The sequence below is a fragment of the Cherax quadricarinatus genome, chromosome 75, assembly GCF_038502225.1.
Source record: "Cherax quadricarinatus isolate ZL_2023a chromosome 75, ASM3850222v1, whole genome shotgun sequence".
NCBI classification, from domain to species: Eukaryota; Metazoa; Arthropoda; class Malacostraca; order Decapoda; family Parastacidae; genus Cherax; species Cherax quadricarinatus.
Genome location: NC_091366.1, coordinates 6,654,922 through 6,677,326, shown reverse-complemented (window position 1 = coordinate 6,677,326; position 22,405 = coordinate 6,654,922). Strand labels below are relative to the sequence as shown.

Below are 22,405 nucleotides of genomic sequence, written 5' to 3'. Positions count from 1 at the left end.
CTTGCAAAAGGTGCAAGTTTGTTTTCAAAACAGAGATCGCAAGTACTCGAAGATGTTGAGAAACTGTTACTGGTGTAGATAAACGAAAAACAGATAGCAGGAGATACCATCTCTCAAGCGATCATATGTGAAAAGGCTAGGAAGTTGCATGACGATTTAATTAAAAAAATGCCTGCAACTAGTGGTGATGTGAGTGAATTTAAGGCCAGCAAAGGTTGGTTTGAGAGATTTAAGAATCGTAGTGGCATACATAGTGTGATAAGGCATGGTGAGGCTGCCAGTTCGGACCAAAAACCGGCTGAAAAATATGTGAAGGAATTCAAGGAGTACATAGACAGTGAAGGACTGAAACCTGAACAAGTGTTTAATTGTGACGAAACAGGCCTGTTTTGGAAGAAAATGCCAAGCAGGACCTACATTACTCAGGAGGAAAGGGCACACCCAGGACATAAGCCTATGAAAGACAGGCTTACTCTCTTGATGTGTGCTAATGTTAGTGGTGATTGCAAAGTGAAGCCTTTATTGGTGTACCACTCTGAAACTCCCAGAGTGTTCAGGCAAAACAATGTCCTCAAGGCTAATTTGTGTGTGCTGTGGAGGGCAAACAGTAAGGCATGGGTCACTAGGGACTTTTTCTATGACTGGTTACACCATGCATTTGCCCCCACTGTGAAAAATTACCTCCTGGAAAATAAATTGGACCTTAAGTGCCTCCTGGTATTAGACAATGCTCCTGGTCATCCTTCAGACTTGGCAGAGCGACTTTCTGCGGACATGAGCTTCATTAAGGTGAAGTTTTTGCCTCCTAATACCACTCCTCTCCTGCAGCCCATGGACCAGTAGGTCATTTCAAAAGCTATGTTTCAAAAGTGCTCTGAAGTGACCTCAGACACTCGATTGACTCTAAGAGAGTTTTGGAAAGATCACTTTAGTATCCTCAGTTGTGTAAACCTTATAGGTAAGGCTTGGGAGGGAATGAGTAAGAGGACCTTGAACTCTGCTTGGAAGAAACTGTGGCCAGAATGTGTAGACAAAAGGAATTTTGAAGGGTTTGAGGCTAACCCTGAGAAGCGTATACCAGTTGTGGAATAAATTGTGGCATTGGGGAAGTCCTTGGGGTTGGAGGTTACAGGGGAGGATGTGGAAGAGTTGGTGGAGGAGGACAATGAAGAACTAACCACTAATGAGCTGCAAGATCATCTTCAACAGCAAGAGGCCAGACCTGAGGAAACTGCTTCAGAGGAGGGGAGAGAGAAACTGAAGAAGTTGTCTATTTCAAAGATTAAGGAAATGCGTGCAAAGTCGCTTGAAGTGCAAACCTTTATGGATGAAAATCACCCTCACACAGCTATTGCAAGCCGTGCTGGTGACTATTACAATGACAATATTGTGAACCACTTTAGACAAATCATAAAGGAACGAGAGGTACAGAGCTCTATGGACAGATATGTTGTGCGACAGAGGTCCAGTGGCTCTCAAGCTGGTCCTAGTGGCATTAAAAGAAGAAGGGAAGTAACCCCGGAAAAGGACTTGCTACCTAAAGTCCTAATGGAAGGGGATTCCCCTTCTAAACAATAACAACTTCCACACACTTCCCTCCTTCCATCCCATCAATCATCACCAGATCTTCAATAAAGGTAAGTGTCATGTATTCTATTCTTAGTAGAGTATTAACTGTGCATGTCTTCTTAAGTTTGTGTTTATTAAAATTAATATTTCATGTGGCAAAAAAAAAATTTTTTTTCATACTTTGGGGTGTCAGGAACAGATTAATTTGATTTCCATTATTTCTTATGGGGAAAATTAATTCACCTTATGATAATTTTGGCTTACGATGAGCTCTCAGGAAAGGATTAATATCATTAAGGCGGGGGTCCACTGTACTCATAAAATATAAGCTAGAAGACAGTTTTCCAAGGAAAAAAAGTGATGGGGGTGTGGCACACTTAGGTGTGATGATGCACATATGGTAGAGGTATACAGTGGACCTCCGGATATCGTAATTAATCAGTTCCTGAGAGAGTGGGTTCATTTCTGTGAAGGGGAATAAATATTTAAACACAAGAATTGTGTGGCTTAGAAAGAAAATAGGATGAGAGAAGTTTTATGCATATAGATGAGAGAAAAATTAAGAGAGAGAGAGAGAGAGAGAGAGAGAGAGAGAGAGAGAGAGAGAGAGAGAGAGAGAGAGAGAATTCTGTGGTTGGGTTCCATGAGCCTTTTATAGGACTACCAACCTATCAGTAGATCCTCTATAATACCAGCAATTAAGAAATATTGCCAGAGCAAAATAAGTTTTGATTCTTGCAGAATGTCCCAGATCAAAGAGGTTGTGATAGCCACATAGGCTTGCAGGTTACAAAAGAACATAAGAAAGAAGGAACACTGCAGCAGACCTACTGACAACAGTGAAGCATCACTGTCACACAGAGTGACACAGATCAGAGAGCTTGTGATAGCCACATAGGCTTGCAGGTTACAAAAGAACATAAGAAAGAAGGAACACTGCAGCAGACCTACTGACAACAGTGAAGCATCACTGTCACACAGAGTGACACAGATCAGAGAGGTTGTGATAGCCACACAGGCTTGCAGGTTACTGACAACAGTGAAGCATCACCACCACACAGAGTGACACAGATCAGAGGTTGTGATAGCCACATAGGCTTGCAGGTTAACGACAGCAACAGTGAAGCATCACCATCACATAGTGACACAAATCAGAGAGGTTGTGATAGCCACATAGGCTTGCAGGTTACTGACAGCAACAGTGAAGCATCACTGCCACACAGAGTGACACAGATCAGAGAGGTTGTGATAGCCACATAAGCTTGCAGGTTACTGACAGCAACAGTGACATGAAGAAATAAACACATTAACCAACATGAAACCTCTTTACTGTTTGTGAAAAATTTGGAGAGCAAATTTTAAATGTTATTCCAGTCCATCTTTGACCATAATCAAGTCAGTTATGACTGTGGCTTCAAAGCTACTGTTAAAAAATACCTCCTTTCCCTAATGTGATCTAACAACAATTAATTACTGAACAATTCTTTCAACCTGCATTGTTCCTGTCCTTGTCTATCATTCCTTCATCTCATGTACTTAGCTTTGTCTTTAATATATCATTAATTATAATGTTTTATTGAATTACTAAATGCCTCCAATAGTTTAAAAATTATGTATTCTTATTTTCACATACATGTAATCATAATTTAGTTTTAAGTCTGCCTGAAATGCTTCGCATAATAAGGGGCTTTCTATTAAGTAGTTACATATATAGTATATATCTTTCTTTCAACACACCAGCCGTATCCCACCGAGGTGGGGTGGCCCAAAAGGAAAAACGAAAGTTTCTCCTTTTACATTTAGTAATATACACAGGAGAAGGGGTTACTAGCCCCTTGCTCCCGGCATTTTAGTCACCTCTTACAACACACATGACTTACGGACGAAGAATTCTGATCCACTTCCCCATGGAGATAACAGGAAATAAACAAGAACAAGAACTAGTAAGAAAATAGAAGAAAACCCAGAGGGATGTGTATATACTATATGCTTGTACACGTATGTATAGTGTGACGTAAGCGTAAGTAGAAGTAGCAAGATGTACCTGTAATCTTGCATATTTATGGGACAGACAAAAGACACCAGCAATCCTACCATCATGTAAAACAATTACAAGCTTTCGTTTTACACTAGCTTGGCAGGACGGTAGTACCTCCCTGGGCGGTTGCTGTTTACCAACCTACTACCTATAATATATATATATATGTATATATATTTTTTTAACATATATATATACAGTACATATATATATATTTTTTTTTTTTTTAACAAGTCGGCCGTCTCCCACCAAGGCAGGGTGACCCAAAAAGAAAGAAAATCCCCAAAAAGAAAATACTTTCATCATCATTCAACACTTTCACCTCACTCACACATAATCGCTGAGTGTAAAACGAAAGCCTGTAATTGTTTTAAATGATGGTAGTATTGCTGGTGTCTATTTCTCTGTCTCATAAACATGCAAGGTTTCAGGTACGTCTTGCTACTTCTACTTGCACTTAGGTCACACTACGCATACATGTACAAGCATATATATACACACCCCTCAGGGTTTTCTTCTATTTTCTTACTAGTTCTTGTTCTTGTTTATTTCCTCTTACCTCCATGGGGAAATGGAACAGAATTCTTCCTCTGTAAGCCATGCGTGTTGTAAGAGGCGACTAAAATGCCAGGAGGGGCTAGTAACCCCTTCTCCTGTATATATTACTAAATGTACAAGGAGAAACTTTTGTTTTTCCTTTTGGGCCACCCCGCCTCGGTAGGATACGGCCAGTGTGTTGAAAGAAAGAAAGAAAGAATATATATATATATATCTTTCTTTCTTTCAACACACCGGCCGTATCCCACCGAGGCGGGGTGGCCCAAAAGGAAAAACGAAAGTTTCTCCTTTTACATTTAGTAATATATACAGGAGAAGAGGTTACTAGCCCCTTGCTCCCGGCATTTTAGTCGCCTCTTACAACACGCATGGCTTAAGGAGGAAGAATTCTGTTCCACTTCCCCATGGAGATAAGAGGAAATAAACAAGAATAAGAACTAGAAAGAAAATAGAAGAAAACCCAGAGGGGTGTGTATATATGTGCTTGTACATGTATGTGTAGTGTGACCTAAGTGTAAGTAGAAGTAGCAAGACGTACCTGAAATCTTGCATGTTCATGAGACAGAAAAAAGGACACCAGCAATCCTACCATCATGTAAAACAATTACAGGCTTTCGTTTTACACTCACTTGGCAGGACGGTAGTACCTCCCTGGGTGGTTGCTGTCTACCAGCCTACTACCTATAAACTATGTATATCACAGTATATCACATTGTCTGATTAACATTTTATATTTCACAAAACAAAATGTCTAATATGCAGAATCTAAAAACTCTTTACTACATTCATCTTACTATAAATTACACTCACCTCAACTGTAATATACTCTACTTCACTTTATAGAAACAGTTTGTTTCGTTGGTGTTTTAGATGGATCAATATAATGAAATGCTCCATCCATGGTACTGTGATTTCTAGTATATTTATTATGAAGCCTCTTATAATGTTTTTTTTTTTTTTAACATGCTGGTCATTTCCCATTGAGGCAGGGTAACCCCAAAAAAAACACTTTCACCATCATTCACACTATCAGTGTCTTGCCAGAGGTGTGCAGCAGAAGCGGACTGGGTCTTAAAACCTGCCCTGTCATCTGTCGCCTATTAGGTCAGCTCATTAACTGCTGAGGGCAGAGGTGTGTTTTCACTGCTCAGCTAAGGTGCATTCCACTTTCATTTCATTCTTTGTGCAGTGGCTATGACTTCAGTTTTCATGATATTTTTTCAGTTGTTTTTTGTTTATGCGGCCCAGTGGCCCACTGGGCATTGCCCAAATGCCCACATGGCCAGTCCGCCTCTGGTGCGCAGATAAATAATGTTATGATCGTAAAATGAGAGAAATGTACCTGAAGAAGAAGCATTTCTGCTTCTTTTCTGCTGATAGCACCATGAAACCAGGGTTCTCGTTGCAGCTGTAGCCGCTGATTAAGAGGCAGAGGTTTTGTGGTCCCTGCCACCACTCCACCCACTACATTCACTGCCCCGGCTGTAAGCCCACCAACACCACCACCAGTACTACTGCTGCTCACTCCTCCACTCAGCTGGGACAGCTGCATGCTAAAAGGTTCTGATAGGAAAAAAAAAATTTTTGAATTTTATGCTTAGACTAAACACATCCTGCCTGGTAATAACCCACATGGGAACAGAAACTCAGGAGACTGATTAATCTGTATATTCTACCTCCCTTCTGGGATCCCAGAAGGGAAGACTGATTGATTTGTATATTCGTTTATTGATCTGTATATTCTGTCCCTTTTCTGGGATCCCAGAAGGGAAGACTGATTTGTATATTGACTGATTGATCTGTATATTTTGTCTCCCTTCTGGGATCCCAGAAAGGGAGTCGATATATACAGATCAATCAATCTCCTGAGTTTGTGTTTCCATGTGGGTTATTACTGAGTATTGACAAGTGTTCATTACACTTTAGTTATTCACAACCTGCAAATATATCCAGCATTATAGTCATGAAAAAGTGCTAAATTCCTAGGGATCATCAATGCCTGGGGAATGGGACACCTCAAGGTTCCTTGATGCTGGTGAGGGGCTCTTGATCTAGGGAATTGGATCTGTGCTCCAATTCCCTGAATTAAACCTGAATGTCTGCCATAAACCCTCCCCCCCCCCACAGGCACTGTATAATCCCTACAGGTTTAGCACTCCCCCCATGAAATAAAATGGGGAACAGGAGGTAATAGGTATGACCCAAGAAGAGGCAGGCTAGCTCTGACTCCCTGACTTAGGAACCCTTCACCCCACACCAAAACAACCCGCCTAAGAGCATTTTTTATTAACCCTACAACTCATAAAACTAAAATTCAAATTTATGTATGGATAAAAACATGCAAACAAACACCCAGGATATGTAATTATGGAAATGTTTTTGTCCTGTGACTGAAATGTTTCCATAATGTTCGTTCATGTGTTTTTATCCACAACTTGTTGGCAGTATATATTGTACCAGGTTTTTTCCAAATTTATTATATTTTTTTTTTTTATTATCACACCGGCCGATTCCCACCAAGGCAGGGTGGCCCGAAAAAGAAAAACTTTCACCATCATTCACTCCATCACTGTCTTGCCAGAAGGGTGCTTTACACTACAGTTTTTAAACTGCAACATTAACACCCCTCCTTCAGAGTGCAGGCACTGTACTTCCCATCTCCAGGACTCAAGTCCGGCCTGCCGGTTTCCCTGAATCCCTTCATAAATGTTACTTTGCTCACACTCCAACAGCACGTCAAGTATTAAAAACCATTTGTCTCCATTCACTCCTATCAAACACGCTCACGCATGCCTGCTGGAAGTCCAAGCCCCTCGCACACAAAACCTCCTTTACCCCCTCCCTCCAACCCTTCCTAGGCCGACCCCTACCCCGCCTTCCTTCCACTACAGACTGATACACTCTTGAAGTCATTCTGTTTCGCTCCATTCTCTCTACATGTCCGAACCACCTCAACAACCCTTCCTCAGCCCTCTGGACAACAGTTTTGGTAATCCCGCACCTCCTCCTAACTTCCAAACTACGAATTCTCTGCATTATATTCACACCACACATTGCCCTCAGACATGACATCTCCACTGCCTCCACTATTAAAAATACATTTCCAAATTTCTAATGCCTTGTTTGAATAATGTGCAGTGTTATGGTAGTTATGTACACTATTATGGTAATTATGTATACTGGTATGGTAATTATGTATACTATCATAGTAATTATTTATATTATCATGATAATTATTTACACTATCATAGCAATTATTTATACTATCATGATAATTAACACTATCATGATAATTATTTATACTATAATAATAATTATTTACTCATGGTAATTATTTACACTATCATCATAATTATGTATATTATCCTAGAAATTATTTACACTATCATGATAATTACACTATCATAGTAATTATTTACTCTATCATTGTAATTAGGTACAGAAGCTGAATACAATACACCCCTTTAGGAAAGTGACCCAATGATGGCAAAGGGTTCTTGATCAAAGGAATTGGAGCTGCCCTCCCTTTCCTCAGATCAAACCTGATTACCACCCATTACCCAGGCAATGTACGACCACTGCAGCATTATACTGTGCATTTATGAGAGGTGGAGCTGTATAATCCGTAGAGGTTCAGCACTCTCCCATGATAATAATAGCGAGAGGTGGGGTGTGTCTTTCGGCAAGTCGTTAACTAAACAACAAAAGATGCTTTATCATATTTACTGGTTAATGAGAATATGATTTCCTAACAGAGAAATATTTTTTTTAACATTGGCTGTCTCCCACCGAGGCAGGGTGACCCAAAAAAGAAACACTTTCACCATCATTCACACATAATCAGTCTTTACAGAGGCGCTCAGATACAACAGTTCAGATGTCCTTCCAAACAGCCAATATCCCAAACCCCCTCCTTTATAGTGTAGGCATTGTACTTCCCACCACCAGGACCCAAGTCCAGCTAACCGGCTTCCCTGAATCCCTTCACATAACATTACCCTGCTCACACTCCAACAGTTTGTCAAGTCCCAAAAAGCATTCATCTCCATTCACTCCTATCAAACTTGCTCACATATGCATGCTGTATGTTCAAGCCCCTTGCACACAAAACCTCTTTTACCCCTCCTTCCAGAAACACTTACGCATGTCAAAAGGATCTCTCTGATCGAGGAGTTGTTTTTGTTTTATGACGGCATCATTCACGTACTCAGGCTCACATCGTAGGGGTGATGGCTGTGCTCCTTCACATGAAAAATCTATTAAGTTGTCAGACACTGCAAAGAGAAAGTTGAATTATAACTAAGGTATCATTAATTAGACAATACACAAATAACCAGCACACAGGAGAAAGAAACTTATGATGATATTTTGGTCCAACTTGGACCATTTACAAGTCACACTAATACACGAAGGTAATTATACATAATGTAAACATAATTCTTTAAGTATTCTTACTACTGGGAACAAGAAAAAAATTAACACATCGGCCGATTCCCACCAAGGCAGGTGAAAAGGCACATATCATCCCCTTGAAGGGAATAAGTGAGAAGAGCAAGTACAGTGGACCCCTGGTTCGCGATACTAATCCGTTCCTGAGAGCTCATCGTAAACCAAAAATATCGGAAAGCGAATCAATTTTCCCCATAAGAAATAATGGAAATCAAATTAATCTGTGCAAGACACCCAAAAGTATGAAAAAAAAAACTTTTACTAAATGAAATATTAAGTTTAATGCAATAGAATAGTAATTACAATAACAACAATAACAATAAATAACAATAAATAACAAAAGAATAATTGACACTTACCTTTAATGAAGATCTGGTGATGATTGATGGGATGGGAGGAGTGGAGAGTGTGGATGGTGTTAGCATTTAGAAGGGAAATCCCCCTCCATTAGGACTTGAGGTAGCAAGTCCTTTTCCGGGGTTACTTCCCTTCTTCTTTTAATGCCACTAGGACCAGGTTGAGAGTCACTGGACCTCTGTCGCACAACATATCTGTCCACAGAGGCCTGTACCTCTCGTTCCTTTATGACTTTCCTAAAGTGGTTCACAACATTGTCAGTGTAATAGTCACCAGCACAGCTTGCAATAGCTGTCTGAGGGTGATTTTCATCCATGAAGGTTTGCACTTCAAGCCACTTTGCACAGATTTCCTTAATCTTTGAAGTAGGCAACTTCTTCAATTTCTCTCTCCCCTCCTCCGAAGCAGTTTCCTCAGGTGTGGCCTCTTGCTGTTGAAGTTGATCTAGCAGCTCATCAGTGGTTAGTTCTTCACTGTCCTCCTCCACCAACTCTTCCACATCCTCCCCACTAACCTCCAACCCCAAGGACTTTCCCAATGCCACAATGGATTCCTCAACTGGCATAGGCTTCTCAGAGTTAGCCTCAAACCCTTCAAAATCCCTTTTGTCTACACATTCTGGCCACAGTCTTTTCCAGGCAGAGTTCAAGGTCCTCTTAGTCACTCCCTCCCAAGCCTTACCTATAAGTTTTACACAATTAAGGATAGTAAAGTGATCCTTCCAAAACTCCTTTAGAGTCAATTGAGTTTCTGAGGTCACTACAAAGCACTTTTCAAACATAGCTTTTGTGTACAGTTTTTTGAAGTTTGCGATAACCTGCTGGTCCATGGGCTGCAGGAGAGGAGTGGTATTAGGAGGCAAAAACTTCACCTTAATGAAACTCATGTCCCCACAAAGTCGCTCTGACAAGTCTGTAGGATGACCAGGGGCATTGTCTAATACCAGGAGGCACTTAAGGTCTAATTCCTTTTCAATTAGGTAATTTTTCACACTGGGGGCAAATGCATTGTGTAACCAGTCATAGAAAAAGTCCCTAGTGACCCATGCCTTACTGTTTGCCCTCCACAGCACACACAAATTAGCCTTGAGGACATTCTTTTGCCTGAACGCTCTGGGAGTTTCTGAGTGATACACTAATAAAGGCTTCACTTTGCAATCACCACTAGCAGTGGAACACATCAACAGAGTAAGCCTGTCTTTCATAGGCTTATGTCCTGGGAGTGCCTTTTCCTTCTGAGTAATGTTTACCTGGAGTTTACCTGGAGAGTTCCGGGGGTCAACACCCCTGCGGCCCGGTCTGTGACCAGGCCTCCTGGTGGATCAGAGCCTGATCAACCAGGCTGTTACTGCTGGCTGCACGCAAACCAACGTACGAGCCACAGCCCGGCTGGTCAGGAACCGACTTAAGGTGCTTGTCCAGTGCCAGCTTGAAGACTGCCAGGGGTCTGTTGGTAATCCCCCTTATGTATGCTGGGAGGCAGTTGAACAGTCTTGGGCCCCTGACACTTATTGTATGGTCTCTTAACGTGCTAGTGACACCCCTGCTTTTCATTGGGGGGATGTTGCATCGTCTGCCAAGTCTTTTGCTTTCGTAGTGAGTGATTTTCGTGTGCAAGTTCGGTACTAGTCCCTCTAGGATTTTCCAGGTGTATATAATCATGTATCTCTCCCGCCTGCGTTCCAGGGAATACAGGTTTAGGAACCTCAAGCGCTCCCAGTAATTGAGGTGTTTTATCTCCGTTATGCGCGCCGTGAAGGTGCAGCAATATTCCAGCCTAGATAGAACAAGTGACCTGAAGAGTGTCATCATGGGCTTGGCCTCCCTAGTTTTGAAGGTTCTCATTATCCATCCTGTCATTTTTCTAGCAGATGCGATTGATACAATGTTATGGTCCTTGAAGGTGAGATCCTCCGACATGATCACTCTCAGGTCTTTGACGTTGGTGTTTCGCTCTATTTTGTGGCCAGAATTTGTTTTGTACTCAGATGAAGATTTAATTTCCTCGTGTTTACCATATCTGAGCAATTAAAATTTCTCATCGTTGAACTTCATATTGTTTTCTGCAGCCCACTGAAAGATTTGGTTGATGTCCGCCTGAAGCCTTGCAGTGTCTGCAATGGAAGACACTGTCATGCAGATTCGGGTGTCATCTGCAAAGGAAGACATGGTGCTGTGGCTGACATCCTTGTCTATGTCAGATATGAGGATGAGGAACAAGATGGGAGCGAGTACTGTGCCTTGTGGAACAGAGCTTTTCACCGTAGCTGCCTCGGACTTTACTCTGTCGACTACTACTCTCTGTGTTCTGTTAGTGAGGAAATTATAGATCCATCGACCGATTTTTCCTGTTATTCCTTTAGCACGCATTTTGTGCGCTATTACGCCATGGTCACACTTGTCGAAGGCTTTTGCAAAGTCTGTATATATTACATCTGCATTCTTATTGTCTTCTAGTGCAACTAGGACCTTGTCGTAGTGATCCAATAGTTGAGACAGACAGGAGCGACCTGTTCTAAACCCATGTTGCCCTGGGTTGTGTAACTGTTGGGTTTCTAGATGGGTGGTGATCTTGCTTCTTAGGACCCTTTCAAAGATTTTTATGATATGGGATGTTAGTGCTATCGGTCTGTAGTTCTTTGCTGTTGCTTTACTGGGGCTATGTCTGTTGTTTTTAGTAACTGTGGGACGATCCCCGTGTCCATGCTCCCTCTCCATAGGATGGTAAAGGCTCGTGATAGGGGCTTCTTGCAGTTCTTGATGAACACGGAGTTCCATGAGTCTGGCCCTGGGGCAGAGTGCATGGGCATGTCATTTATCGCCTGTTCGAAGTCATTTGGCGTCAGGATAACATCGGATAGGCTTGTGTTAACCAAAATCTGGTTAGCGGCTTGCTAAAAACTGAGTCATATTGGGACTTGAGTAGCTCACTCATTTCCTTGCTGTCATCTGTGTAGGACCCATCTTGTTTAAGTAGGGGCCCAATACTGGACGTTGTTCTGCTTGGTAATTTCTTCCAAAACAGGCCTGTTTCGTCACAATTAAACACTTGTTCAGGTTTCAATCCTTCAGCCTCTATGTACTCCTTGAATTCATGCACATATTTTTCAGCTGCTTTGTGGTCTGAACTGGCAGCCTCACCATGCCTAATCACACTATGTATACCACTACGATTCTTAAATCTTTCAAACCAACCTTTGCTGGCCTTAAATTCACTCACATCACCACTAGTTGCAGGCAATTTTTTACCCAATCGTCATGCAACTGCCTAGCCTTTTCACAAATGATTGCTTGAGAGATGCTATCTCCTGCTATCTGTTTTTCATTTATCCACACCAATAACAGTCTCTCAACATTTTCTAACACTTGCGGTCGTTGTTTCGTAATCACAGTTGCACCTTTTGCAAGAACAGCTTCCTTGATTGCCATTTTCTTGCTCAATATAGTAGAGATGGCTGATTGGAGTTTACTATACAACCTGACCAGCTCCGACACACGCACTCCACTTTCGTACTTTGCAATTACATGTATCTCTTTCTTCATTTCAACAGTCATCAGCACCCTTGGTCTCGAAGGGTTGGCACTGGGAGCTTTCTTGGGACCCATGGTGACTTATTTTGCAAAAACAGGCACCAAAAACAGTGATAATATGGATAATATGGAATGTACCGAATGTATCCTTAGATGCGAGCACACTGGCTGGCTTGTAAACACTGGCACACACGGGGCAGTTCAGGCCACACATGGACACATCTCATACGAACCACATCGCATACCGGGTTTTGTATCGGGAAGCGAGGCAAATTTTTTGCGATATAATGCATCGGTTACCGGATTTATCAGATACCGATAGCATTGCGAACCGGGGGTCCACTGTATAAAATATGAGCCCTTAAAATACAACAATAAAGGAAACGTAGTGGAAGCACAGGAAGAAAATGTAGATGTGGGAATAAAATAAGAGACAAAGGTTAGGTAAGGTTCGTCAGGAAACAGGACAAGTGTTTCCTGACGCGGGTCTTGGTCAGATGATGACCCGCCTTGGGAGCTTTTGGTCATCTAACCGAGGCCTTCCACTGGCTTACCGGTCCACCCCTTTAAAAATTATGATCATTTATAACCATTGTTATTATATAAGAGACAAAGTTGTGTGGGGAAATATATACAGCCAGGTTTTGATTAGTTCTAGTTTGATTAGTGAGATTTGATTAGTGTGAGTTTGATTAGTGCAAATTCGATTAGTGCACGTTTGATTAGTGAGAGTTTGATTAGTGCTAGTTTAATTAGTGCAAGTTTGATTAGTGAGAGTTCGATTAGTGCGAGTTCAATTAGTGTGAATTCGGATAGTGCAAGTTCAATTAGTGTTCAGTTAATGCGAGTTCCATTAGTGTGAATTCAATTAGTGCGTGTTCAATTAATGCGAGTCGCTCAGTATGAGTTTGATTAGTGTGAATTTTGAGTCAGTGCAAAATTAATTAAAGCTAGTTTTTCCGAAACTCTTCAAATCGTGTACAAAAATTACACATAATTTGAATAATGTGACCATTTCACAGGATTCATACGTTGCACTAATGAAGAGCTAGATGTATTAGCTGACAAAGACATAAAAAAATGGGGAAAGCGCTCACATTTCATATCGGCCAATAATTTATACATGGAGTAGGGTAACATAGGCTGGCAATTTTACACGGAAAGTGTTCATATCCTGTAAGAGAGCTAACAAAGACTCAAAACTTCAAAAGGAAAGCATTTACAAAGGCTAATATTGATCAGACCATGATCCACCATGAGACCTGGTCACAGACTGGGCCGCAGGGGCGTTGACCCCCGAAACCCTCTCCAGGTATACTCCAGGTAAGATGAAGTCAAATTCAAGATATATTAATGAACAACTTCCATCATCAATAATATGATTGCAAGCAAGATGAAGTCAAATTCAAGAAATATTAATGAACAACTTCCATCATCAATAATATGATTGCAAGCAAGATGAAGTCAAATTCAAGATATATTAATGAACAACTTCCATCATCAATAATATGATTGCAAGCAAGATGAAGTCAAATTCAAGATGCTGTATATTAATGAACAACTTCCAACATCTAAAGTATGACTGCATACAAGATGAATTCAAATTCAAGAAATATTAATGAAGAGGGATATCAGAGAGAGACAGCAGACAGAGCACTGTATGAGAGAGAAACCAAATAATGTTAAGTTTTAAAATTCAGAGAAAGAGAGTGAGAGCGAGAGTGAGAGAGAGAATAAGAGAGAAAGAGAGAGAATGAGAGAGAAAATGAGAGAGAGAATATGAGAGGGGAGAGAGGGGTAGGTAGTTGGGTATGTATGTAGGTAGGTAGGTTCAAGTTTCCACCATTCCTTGCACTGGATGACCCACACAGGTTTATCACTTCTTGAAATACAACACAATATAGAATAAAACAATTTGATCTAACATTACTAGCCTAATCAACTCACATTCATTCTGTACGTAACAAACCTATAAGCAATTTACATAATTTTTGAGTTCACTAATAGGCTGCTCTCACAGAAAGTCAACGACCTTTACAGATCACAAACTAATTCTGTAAATAAGCCTCTGTTTACCTAATATTATTTAATGAGCACATTATAGTAGTACATACAGGGTGTTTCAAAATTATGGACCCAGTTTAAAAGCAGAATATACTGAAATTAGGTCCATCCTTTAGAAACACCCAGTAAAGGTTGACACTGAAGGGTATTGCCACTCTTTGATGTGTGTTCCTAACTCTTGCTACTCTTTGTTAAACAAATGCATAATATTTATGGCTATTATTTACTACAGAATTAAACTTATCAAAATATCCATGATAACTTTGAAAGTGCAGCATCATAATTTTTGCAAATACAGTAGAAAATCTTTCATCCAAAATTTCAAAACCTGAAGCCCTTCTGGTCACAAGCATTTCAGATAAAGGATTCTCAACTGTATGATGGAAAATAATAATCCAGAATTTGTAAACATATCTTAATTGCTCCACTATGTTTTTTATCATTTATATGGTCCACTAGATTACAGGTGAAAAAAGTAATATGGTATGAAAACCTCATTTAAATTGACATTAATGATAATAATAATGAGGAGGGGTGGAGGTAAGTTGCAGTTCTGGATTAGCCCAATGACCCACCCAGTCTGGTCACCTCCACTCAAGGAAGGAGCACGGCACTAGACCCAGCAGCACAAGCTAGTCAGGTCCAACTCACACCCACCCACACCCACTCATGTATTTATTTAACTTATTTTTAAAACTACACCTTTTAGCCTCATTAACTGTACTCGGGAGTTTGTTCCACTCATCCACAACTCTATTACCAAACCAGTGCTTTCCTATATCCTTCCAGAATCTGAATTTTTCCAACTTGAAACCACTGCTGCGAATCCTGTCTTAGATGGAAATTTTCAGCATGCTATTTACATCCCCTTTATTTATTCCTGTTTTCCATTTATACACCTTGATCATATTCCCCCTAATTCTACGCCTTTTGAGAGAGTGCAGATTCAGGGCCCTCAGTCTATCCTCATAGGGAAGATTTCTGATACGTGGGATCATCTTTGTCATCCTCCTCTGTACGTTTTCCAGAGCATTCATATCCATTCTGTAATATGGTGACCAGAACTGAGCAGCATAGTCTAAATGAGGCCTAACCAAGGATATATAGAGTTGAAGAACAACCTGAGGACTTCTATTATTTATACTTCAAGATATGAAGCCAAGAATTCTGTTAGCTTTATTGCGAACACTAATGCACTGTTGTCTTGGTTTTAGATTACTGCTAACCAGAACTCCTAAATCCTTTTCGCAATCAATAGTATTAAGATCTACATTATTTAGTTTATATGCTGCACCGTTATTTTCCTGTCCAACATTTAGAACTTTGCATTTGTCTATATTAAACTACATCTGCCACTTCTCCGACCATTGCATCAGTCTATTCAAATCATCCTGGAGTGCTCTAGTGTCCTCATTAGAATGAATTGGACGGCCTATTTTGGTGTCATCAGCAAATTTGCTTATGTCGCTATTTATTCCCTCATCTATGTCATTTATGTAAATTGTGAACAACAACAGGACCAACACTGACCCCTGAGGAACACCGCTTGTGACGTGCACCCATTCTGATTTCTCCCCATTTATGCAAACTCTCTGCTGCCTATTTGTCAGGCCGCCTCTAGCAAGACTGATGGAGTGAGTGATGATGATGAAAGTGTTTCTTCTCTTTCGGGTCACCCTGCCTTGGTGAGAAACAGCCGATGTGTCAGAAAGAAAATAATAATAATAATAGGCAAGGGGCTAGTAACCCCTTCTCCTGTATATATTACTAAATTTTAAAGGAGAAACTTTTGTTTTTCCTTTTGGGCCACCCCACCTCAGTGGGATATGGTTGGTACGTTGAAAGAAAGAATAATAATATTAATAATAATAATAATAATAATAATAATAATAATACCTTTGCTACTTAGTGGCTGGTGAGAATTAAGAAGAATGGTAGTAGTTCCTGCTGATGGTATGGGGGAGACAGAACTGGTAGAGCCACTGCTTGATGGAGTAGCAGGAACTGGACCAGAAGCAACAGCAGGATGGGGTCTCTTACTCTCCGAAGCCGAGTACTGAGGAAGTGGGGGCACAGGAGGTGGGGGCAAGTCTGGTGGCACTTTTCCAGGGAGGTCATTGTAGTATTCAGGGTCATCACGACCCCAGCTTGTTCCCTCACCATTAATCCCAGGCCTAAAATAGTACATTAAGAGAGATAAACAAACAAATGTTAAAGTACTGCAGTTTTTAATTTTTCGCAGAATATGCCGGCCAAAACTGGAGGGAACCTTACATGTTCTTGCACCTTATATGCCAGAAAACATAGTACTGTACATAGCAAATTTTTTTGGTTTTACCCTCCCTCATTATACATATATGCTATTTAACCCTTTCAGGGTCGACAGGCCCTCTCAGAGACTTGTTCTCAGGGTCGGCCAAATTTCAAAAAAAAAAAAAAAAAAAAAAAAAATCTTATGAAAAGATAGAGAATCTTTTCCCGATCATAATGACACCAAAAGTATGAAATTTGATGGAAAACTTACGGAATTATGCTCTCGCGAAGTTAGCGGTCTCGACGATGTTTACGCATCGGCGATTTTGCCCACTTTGAGCCCTATTTTCGGCCAATTCCAGTGTGCTTGTCGACAAAAATTATAACTGTTTCACTAGAACTCCATTTTTTCTATCGAATGAGTACAAGAAACCACCCATTTACTGATTTCAACTATCCAATACAGTGGTCAGAATTTAGCAATTTTGCCAATTTCACACAAATTTCAAAAGATGCCAATTTCCGAATAGGGTCCAGAATAAACAAGAAAGACATTCCTGGCACTAAAATAACATTTCCTCTGTTCATTAGTCACGTCTCAAGGCCCCTCTTACATTCTTTTGCTTTCCACTTTGAATTTTTATTCTCACAAAAATATAGAAGATTTACTGTTATGCAGACTACTGCATTAGTGTAGAAATGGTATAAATAATATCGGCACACTTGTGAAAGAATATTAGACTCACCAGTTGACGTGTATTGGACGCATAGCATGATTTGTTTACTTTTGAACTTTGGTAAAAATCGAACATTTCTGCTGCTTTAAGCTCAATTTCAAGGTACTTTTCTTTGTAAAACCAGTCAAAATCATCTCAATTTCTGTAATATGTCTTCCATTCTATAAAGTGAGACCAAGAAAACTAGAATACAACAATAAATACCATACAAAAATACAGTGCAAAATCGCTGTTTTAATCCAAAAACACGGTCGAAGTTTTTTTGTTCTCATTACGCACTGTGTGCTGCAGGATTTTTTTTATACTGCGCACACTGACCACATAGACCCATTCTTTCATATGTAGGCCTACCAGCTTTCTCTCACTAGATTTGAGGGCGCTAGAATTTAGGTGTACTAGTACGTCAAAAACCCTGGTGCGTAAGCCGTACTAGTACGGCCGAAACCCTGAAAGGGTTAATACAGTACTTATGTTTGAACACATGCAATATAACTGGAAAACTTATTTAGTACACATATAACAAGCACATAGGAGAATGAACCTTATGATGACATTTTGGTCTGACTTAGACCATTAATGTCATCATAAATTTCATTCTACTATGTGCAGGTTATTTATGCATTGTTCCAGTCACAGTACTGTGCCTTTTTATTTGTTGTTGCATATGATATTAATTTTAAACAGTAGAAGAGATTCTGATATCAAAGAAAAGTGATATTAGATGTATAAACCACAGTTAAAGCTCCTCTGGTGATTGGCTAATGAACTTCCAGGGTATAAAATTTTTACTCAGGCATATAAAAGAAAACTAAAAGAGCCCAACTCTTTAAAACTGCAGGAAACTTACTTGTCAGATTTGACGCTGGTGTATTGGACGGACGGCGTTCGCTTGAGGTACTCCTTAAACCTGAGCTCAAAGGCCTGCCCAATGGTAGTTATGACATCCTGAGCCAGGCCTCCCCCACACTCCAACACAAAACATGCACGCCCATACCGGCTGTCTTTGGCTACATACGCAATGAAGTCCAAGGTGTCCTGTAAGTTAATACACCATTTAACTTCTTTGTTGTTAAATACTGTAAGTTTATAAGCCCACTTATTAACTCCTTTATTATTAAATACAGTAAGTACATATATACACCCACTTATTAACTCCTTTATTATTAAATACAGTAAGTACATATATACACCCACTTATTAACTTCTTTATTATTATATACAGCGTCTCCTCATTTAACGATGGGGTTTCGTTCCTAAGACTGTGTTGATAAATGAATTCGTCGCTAATTGAGGAACCACCCTTACCGATACTTCAAGCATTTATAACCACCATTTAAAACATTCATGAATGAGGCCTTTCTGCTGTCTAGTTATTATCACTTGAAATCCTGTTGATGCTTTCACTGCCTCTTTCTCTCTATCTTTATCCTTCAAGATAGTGAAAATGGTAGAATGCGCCAGTCACTGGCTATCACTTGCACTTTCTAACCAGCTTTATATTCGTTTATAATCTTCATTTTCACCTCAAGATCAATAGCCTTCCTTTGTTTCTTGGTGCTTCCTTCAGGTGAAGTCAAGATCTCCCTTTTCGCCAATATCTTGTATCACGGGGTGCACAACAAAGTACGAATTTGCAAAATATAGCCTTGGAGACTGAAATCTAGTGTACTGAGTGGCTGAGGAAAGGAGACTGAGATGCTTGACGCTGAGATGCTGCACATTTCCACGACCCAAGTTCTCATATGGCATACAATATCGGGTAGTCGGAGAGCCCGTCATAATTCCAAGTTGTCAGCAAACTAGTATGTTGCTAAGACAGGAGAGGCTGTACTGTAAGTTTATACACCCATTTATTAATGTTTTTATTATTAAATACTGCCTCTCCTCACTTAACCCTTAAACTGTCCAAACGTAGATCTACGTTTTTTCAACATTTGAAAGTATGTAAAAAAAAACATAGATCTAGTTCTGGAGCACTACGCATGTGAACGTAGATCTGCTTGGACAGTTTAAGGGTTAACGATGGAGTTTCGTTCCTAAGACTACATCAGTAAATGAATTCGTCGCTAAGCAAGGAGCGTATGTACTATAATGTTAGTGGGTTTGTGTCAACCATCTTTGATATTGTTTTAACGTCACCTTTGTACCATTTATAACATCTTTAGCATATTTTTAAATGTTTATACAATACTCTACTGTATACTGCAATAAATAGAAGAGAGGAAATCAACTCTAATATACATTATTTAGGTATACATACTGGTTGGAGAGTCAGTCGTAAGTCCGAGTCGTCGGTAAAACAGTGACGAGACGTTGTATTGTAAATTTATACACCCATTTATTAACTTCTTTATTGTTGAATACTGTAAGTTTATGCACCCACTTATTAACTTTTTTATTATTAATACTGTAATTTATATTTTAATGACTGATCTATCCATTTAAAAACATTACTGATTTAAAACTGAAAGATGTTGAACTAGTAAATGAAAACTAAATGTCTTTAAAACTAGTGAACGAAAACTCTCTTAAAAACCAGTGAATGGAAACTATCTTAAAAAACCAGTCAATAAAAACTGTCTTAAAAACCAGTGAATGGAAACTATCTTAAAAAACCAGTGAATAAAAACTGTCTAAAAAACCAGTGAATGGAAACTATCTTAAAAAACCAGTGAATAAAAACTGTCTAAAAAACCAGTGAATGGAAACTATCTTAAAAAACCAGTGAATAAAAACTGTCTTAAAAACCAGTGAACAAAAGCTGTCTTAAAACCAGTGAACGAAAACTACTGAAAAATATCTTCGTAATAGACTCAAAACTACAGTGCTTCTTAAAAAACTGGTGGCCTGGTGGTTAACGCTCTCGCTTCACACGGTGAGGGCCTGGGTTCGATTCCCAGCCAGAGTAGAAACATTGGACGTGTTTCTTTCCACCTGTTGTCTATGTTCCCCATCAGTAAAATGGGTACCTGGGTGTTAGTGGACTGGTGTGGGTCGCATCCTGGGACACTGACCTAAGGAGGCCTGGTCACAGACAGGGCCGCGGGGGCATTGACCCCCGGAACTCTCTCCAGGTAAACTCCAGGTAAACACAGAGATATATTAAAGAATTTCAACCTCCTTTGCAAAGCAACTACAGTAAATTAAAACAAATATTTACTACTATCAACAGTATCAAAAATTCTGCCAAAATATTAATTTTATTAGTCTGTGTCTAGAGGATTGCAATATCATGACAAATCTGGTTGTCGCTATATTATCTTGAAACAATCTTATTGCTATATTATCTGGAAACAATCTTCCTGTTATATTATTAGGAAACAATCTTCCTGTTATTATTTTTTATTAACACACTTGCCGATTCCCACCAAGGCAGGGTGGCCCGAAAAAGAAAAACTTTCACCATCATTCACTCCATCACTGTCTTGCCAGAAGGGCGCCTTACACTACAGTTTTTAAACTGCAACATTAACACTCCTCCTTCAGAGTGCAGGCACTGTACTTCCCATCTCCAGGACTCAAGTCCGGCCTGCCGGTTTCCCTGAACCCCTTCATAAATGTTACTTTGCTCACACTCCAACAGCACGTCAAGTATTAAAAACCATTTGTCTCCATTCACTCCTATCAAACACGCTCACGCATGCCTGCTGGAAGTCCAAGCCCCTCGCACACAAAACCTCCTTTAGCCCCTCCCTCCAACCTTTCCTAGGCCGACCCCTACCCCGCCTTCCTTCCACTACAGACTGATACACTCTTGAAGTCATTCTGTTTCGCTACATTCTCTCTACATGTCCGAACCACCTCAACAACCCTTCCTCAGCCCTCTGGACAACAGTTTTGGTAATCCTGCACCTCCTCCTAACTTCCAAACTACGAATTCTCTGCATTATATTCACACCACACATTGCCCTCAGACATGACATCTCCACTGCCTCCAGCATTCTCCTCGCTGCAACATTCATCACCCATGCTTCACACCTATATAAGAGCATTGGTAAAGCTATACTCTCATACATTCCCCTCTTTGCCTCCAAGGACAAAGTTCTTTGTCTCCACAGACTCCTAAGTGCACCACTCACCCTTTTCCCCTCATCAATTCTATGATTCACCTCATCTTTCATAGACCTATCCGCTGACACGTCCACTCCCAAATATCTGAATACATTCACCTCCATACTCTCTCCCTCCAATCTGATATCCAATCTTTCATCACCTAATCTTTTTGTTATCCTCATAACCTTACTCTTTCCTGTATTCACTTTTAATTTTCTTCTTTTGTATACCCTACCAAATTCATCCACCAACCTCTGCAACTTCTCTTCAGAATCTCCCAAGAGCACAGTGTCATCAGCAAAGAGCAACTGTGACAACTCCCACTTTATGTGTGATTCTTTATCTTTTAACTCCACACCTCTTGCCAAGACTCTCGCATTTACTTCTCTTACAACCCCATCTATAAATATATTAAACAACCATGGTGACATCACACATCCTTGTCTAAGGCCTACTTTTACTGGGAAATAATCTCCCTCTTTCCTACATACTCTAACTTGAGCCTCACTATCCTCGTAAAAACTCTTCACTGCTTTCAGTAACCTACCTCCTACACCATACACCTGCAACATCTGCCACATTTCCCCCCTATCCACCCTGTCATATGCCTTTTCCAAATCCATAAATGTCACAAAAACCTCTTTAGCCTTATCTAAATACTGTTCACTTACATGTTTCACTGTAAACACCTGGTCCACACACCCCCTACCTTTCCTAAAGCCTCCTTGTTCATCTGCTATCCTATTCTCCATCTTACTCTTAATTCTTTCAATAATAACTCTACCATACACTTTACC

The 22,405-nt window shown here is 40.2% G+C and overlaps 1 protein-coding gene across 2 annotated transcripts in view; it reads right to left on the bottom strand.

Annotated features, from left to right (window-relative positions):
- Positions 1-22,405, bottom strand: part of Shc (SHC-adaptor protein) — a 281,183-nt gene that overhangs the window by 5,864 nt on the left and 252,914 nt on the right. For both annotated transcript variants that reach the window (XM_070100988.1, XM_070100987.1), the window contains exons 5-8: positions 18,403-18,590; positions 16,462-16,739; positions 8,308-8,439; positions 5,508-5,728 (exon numbers count right to left, since the gene is read on the bottom strand). In XM_070100988.1, coding sequence (XP_069957089.1) covers positions 5,508-5,728; positions 8,308-8,439; positions 16,462-16,739; positions 18,403-18,590 — 819 coding nt within the window. The remainder of the gene's footprint in view (positions 1-5,507; positions 5,729-8,307; positions 8,440-16,461; positions 16,740-18,402; positions 18,591-22,405) is intronic.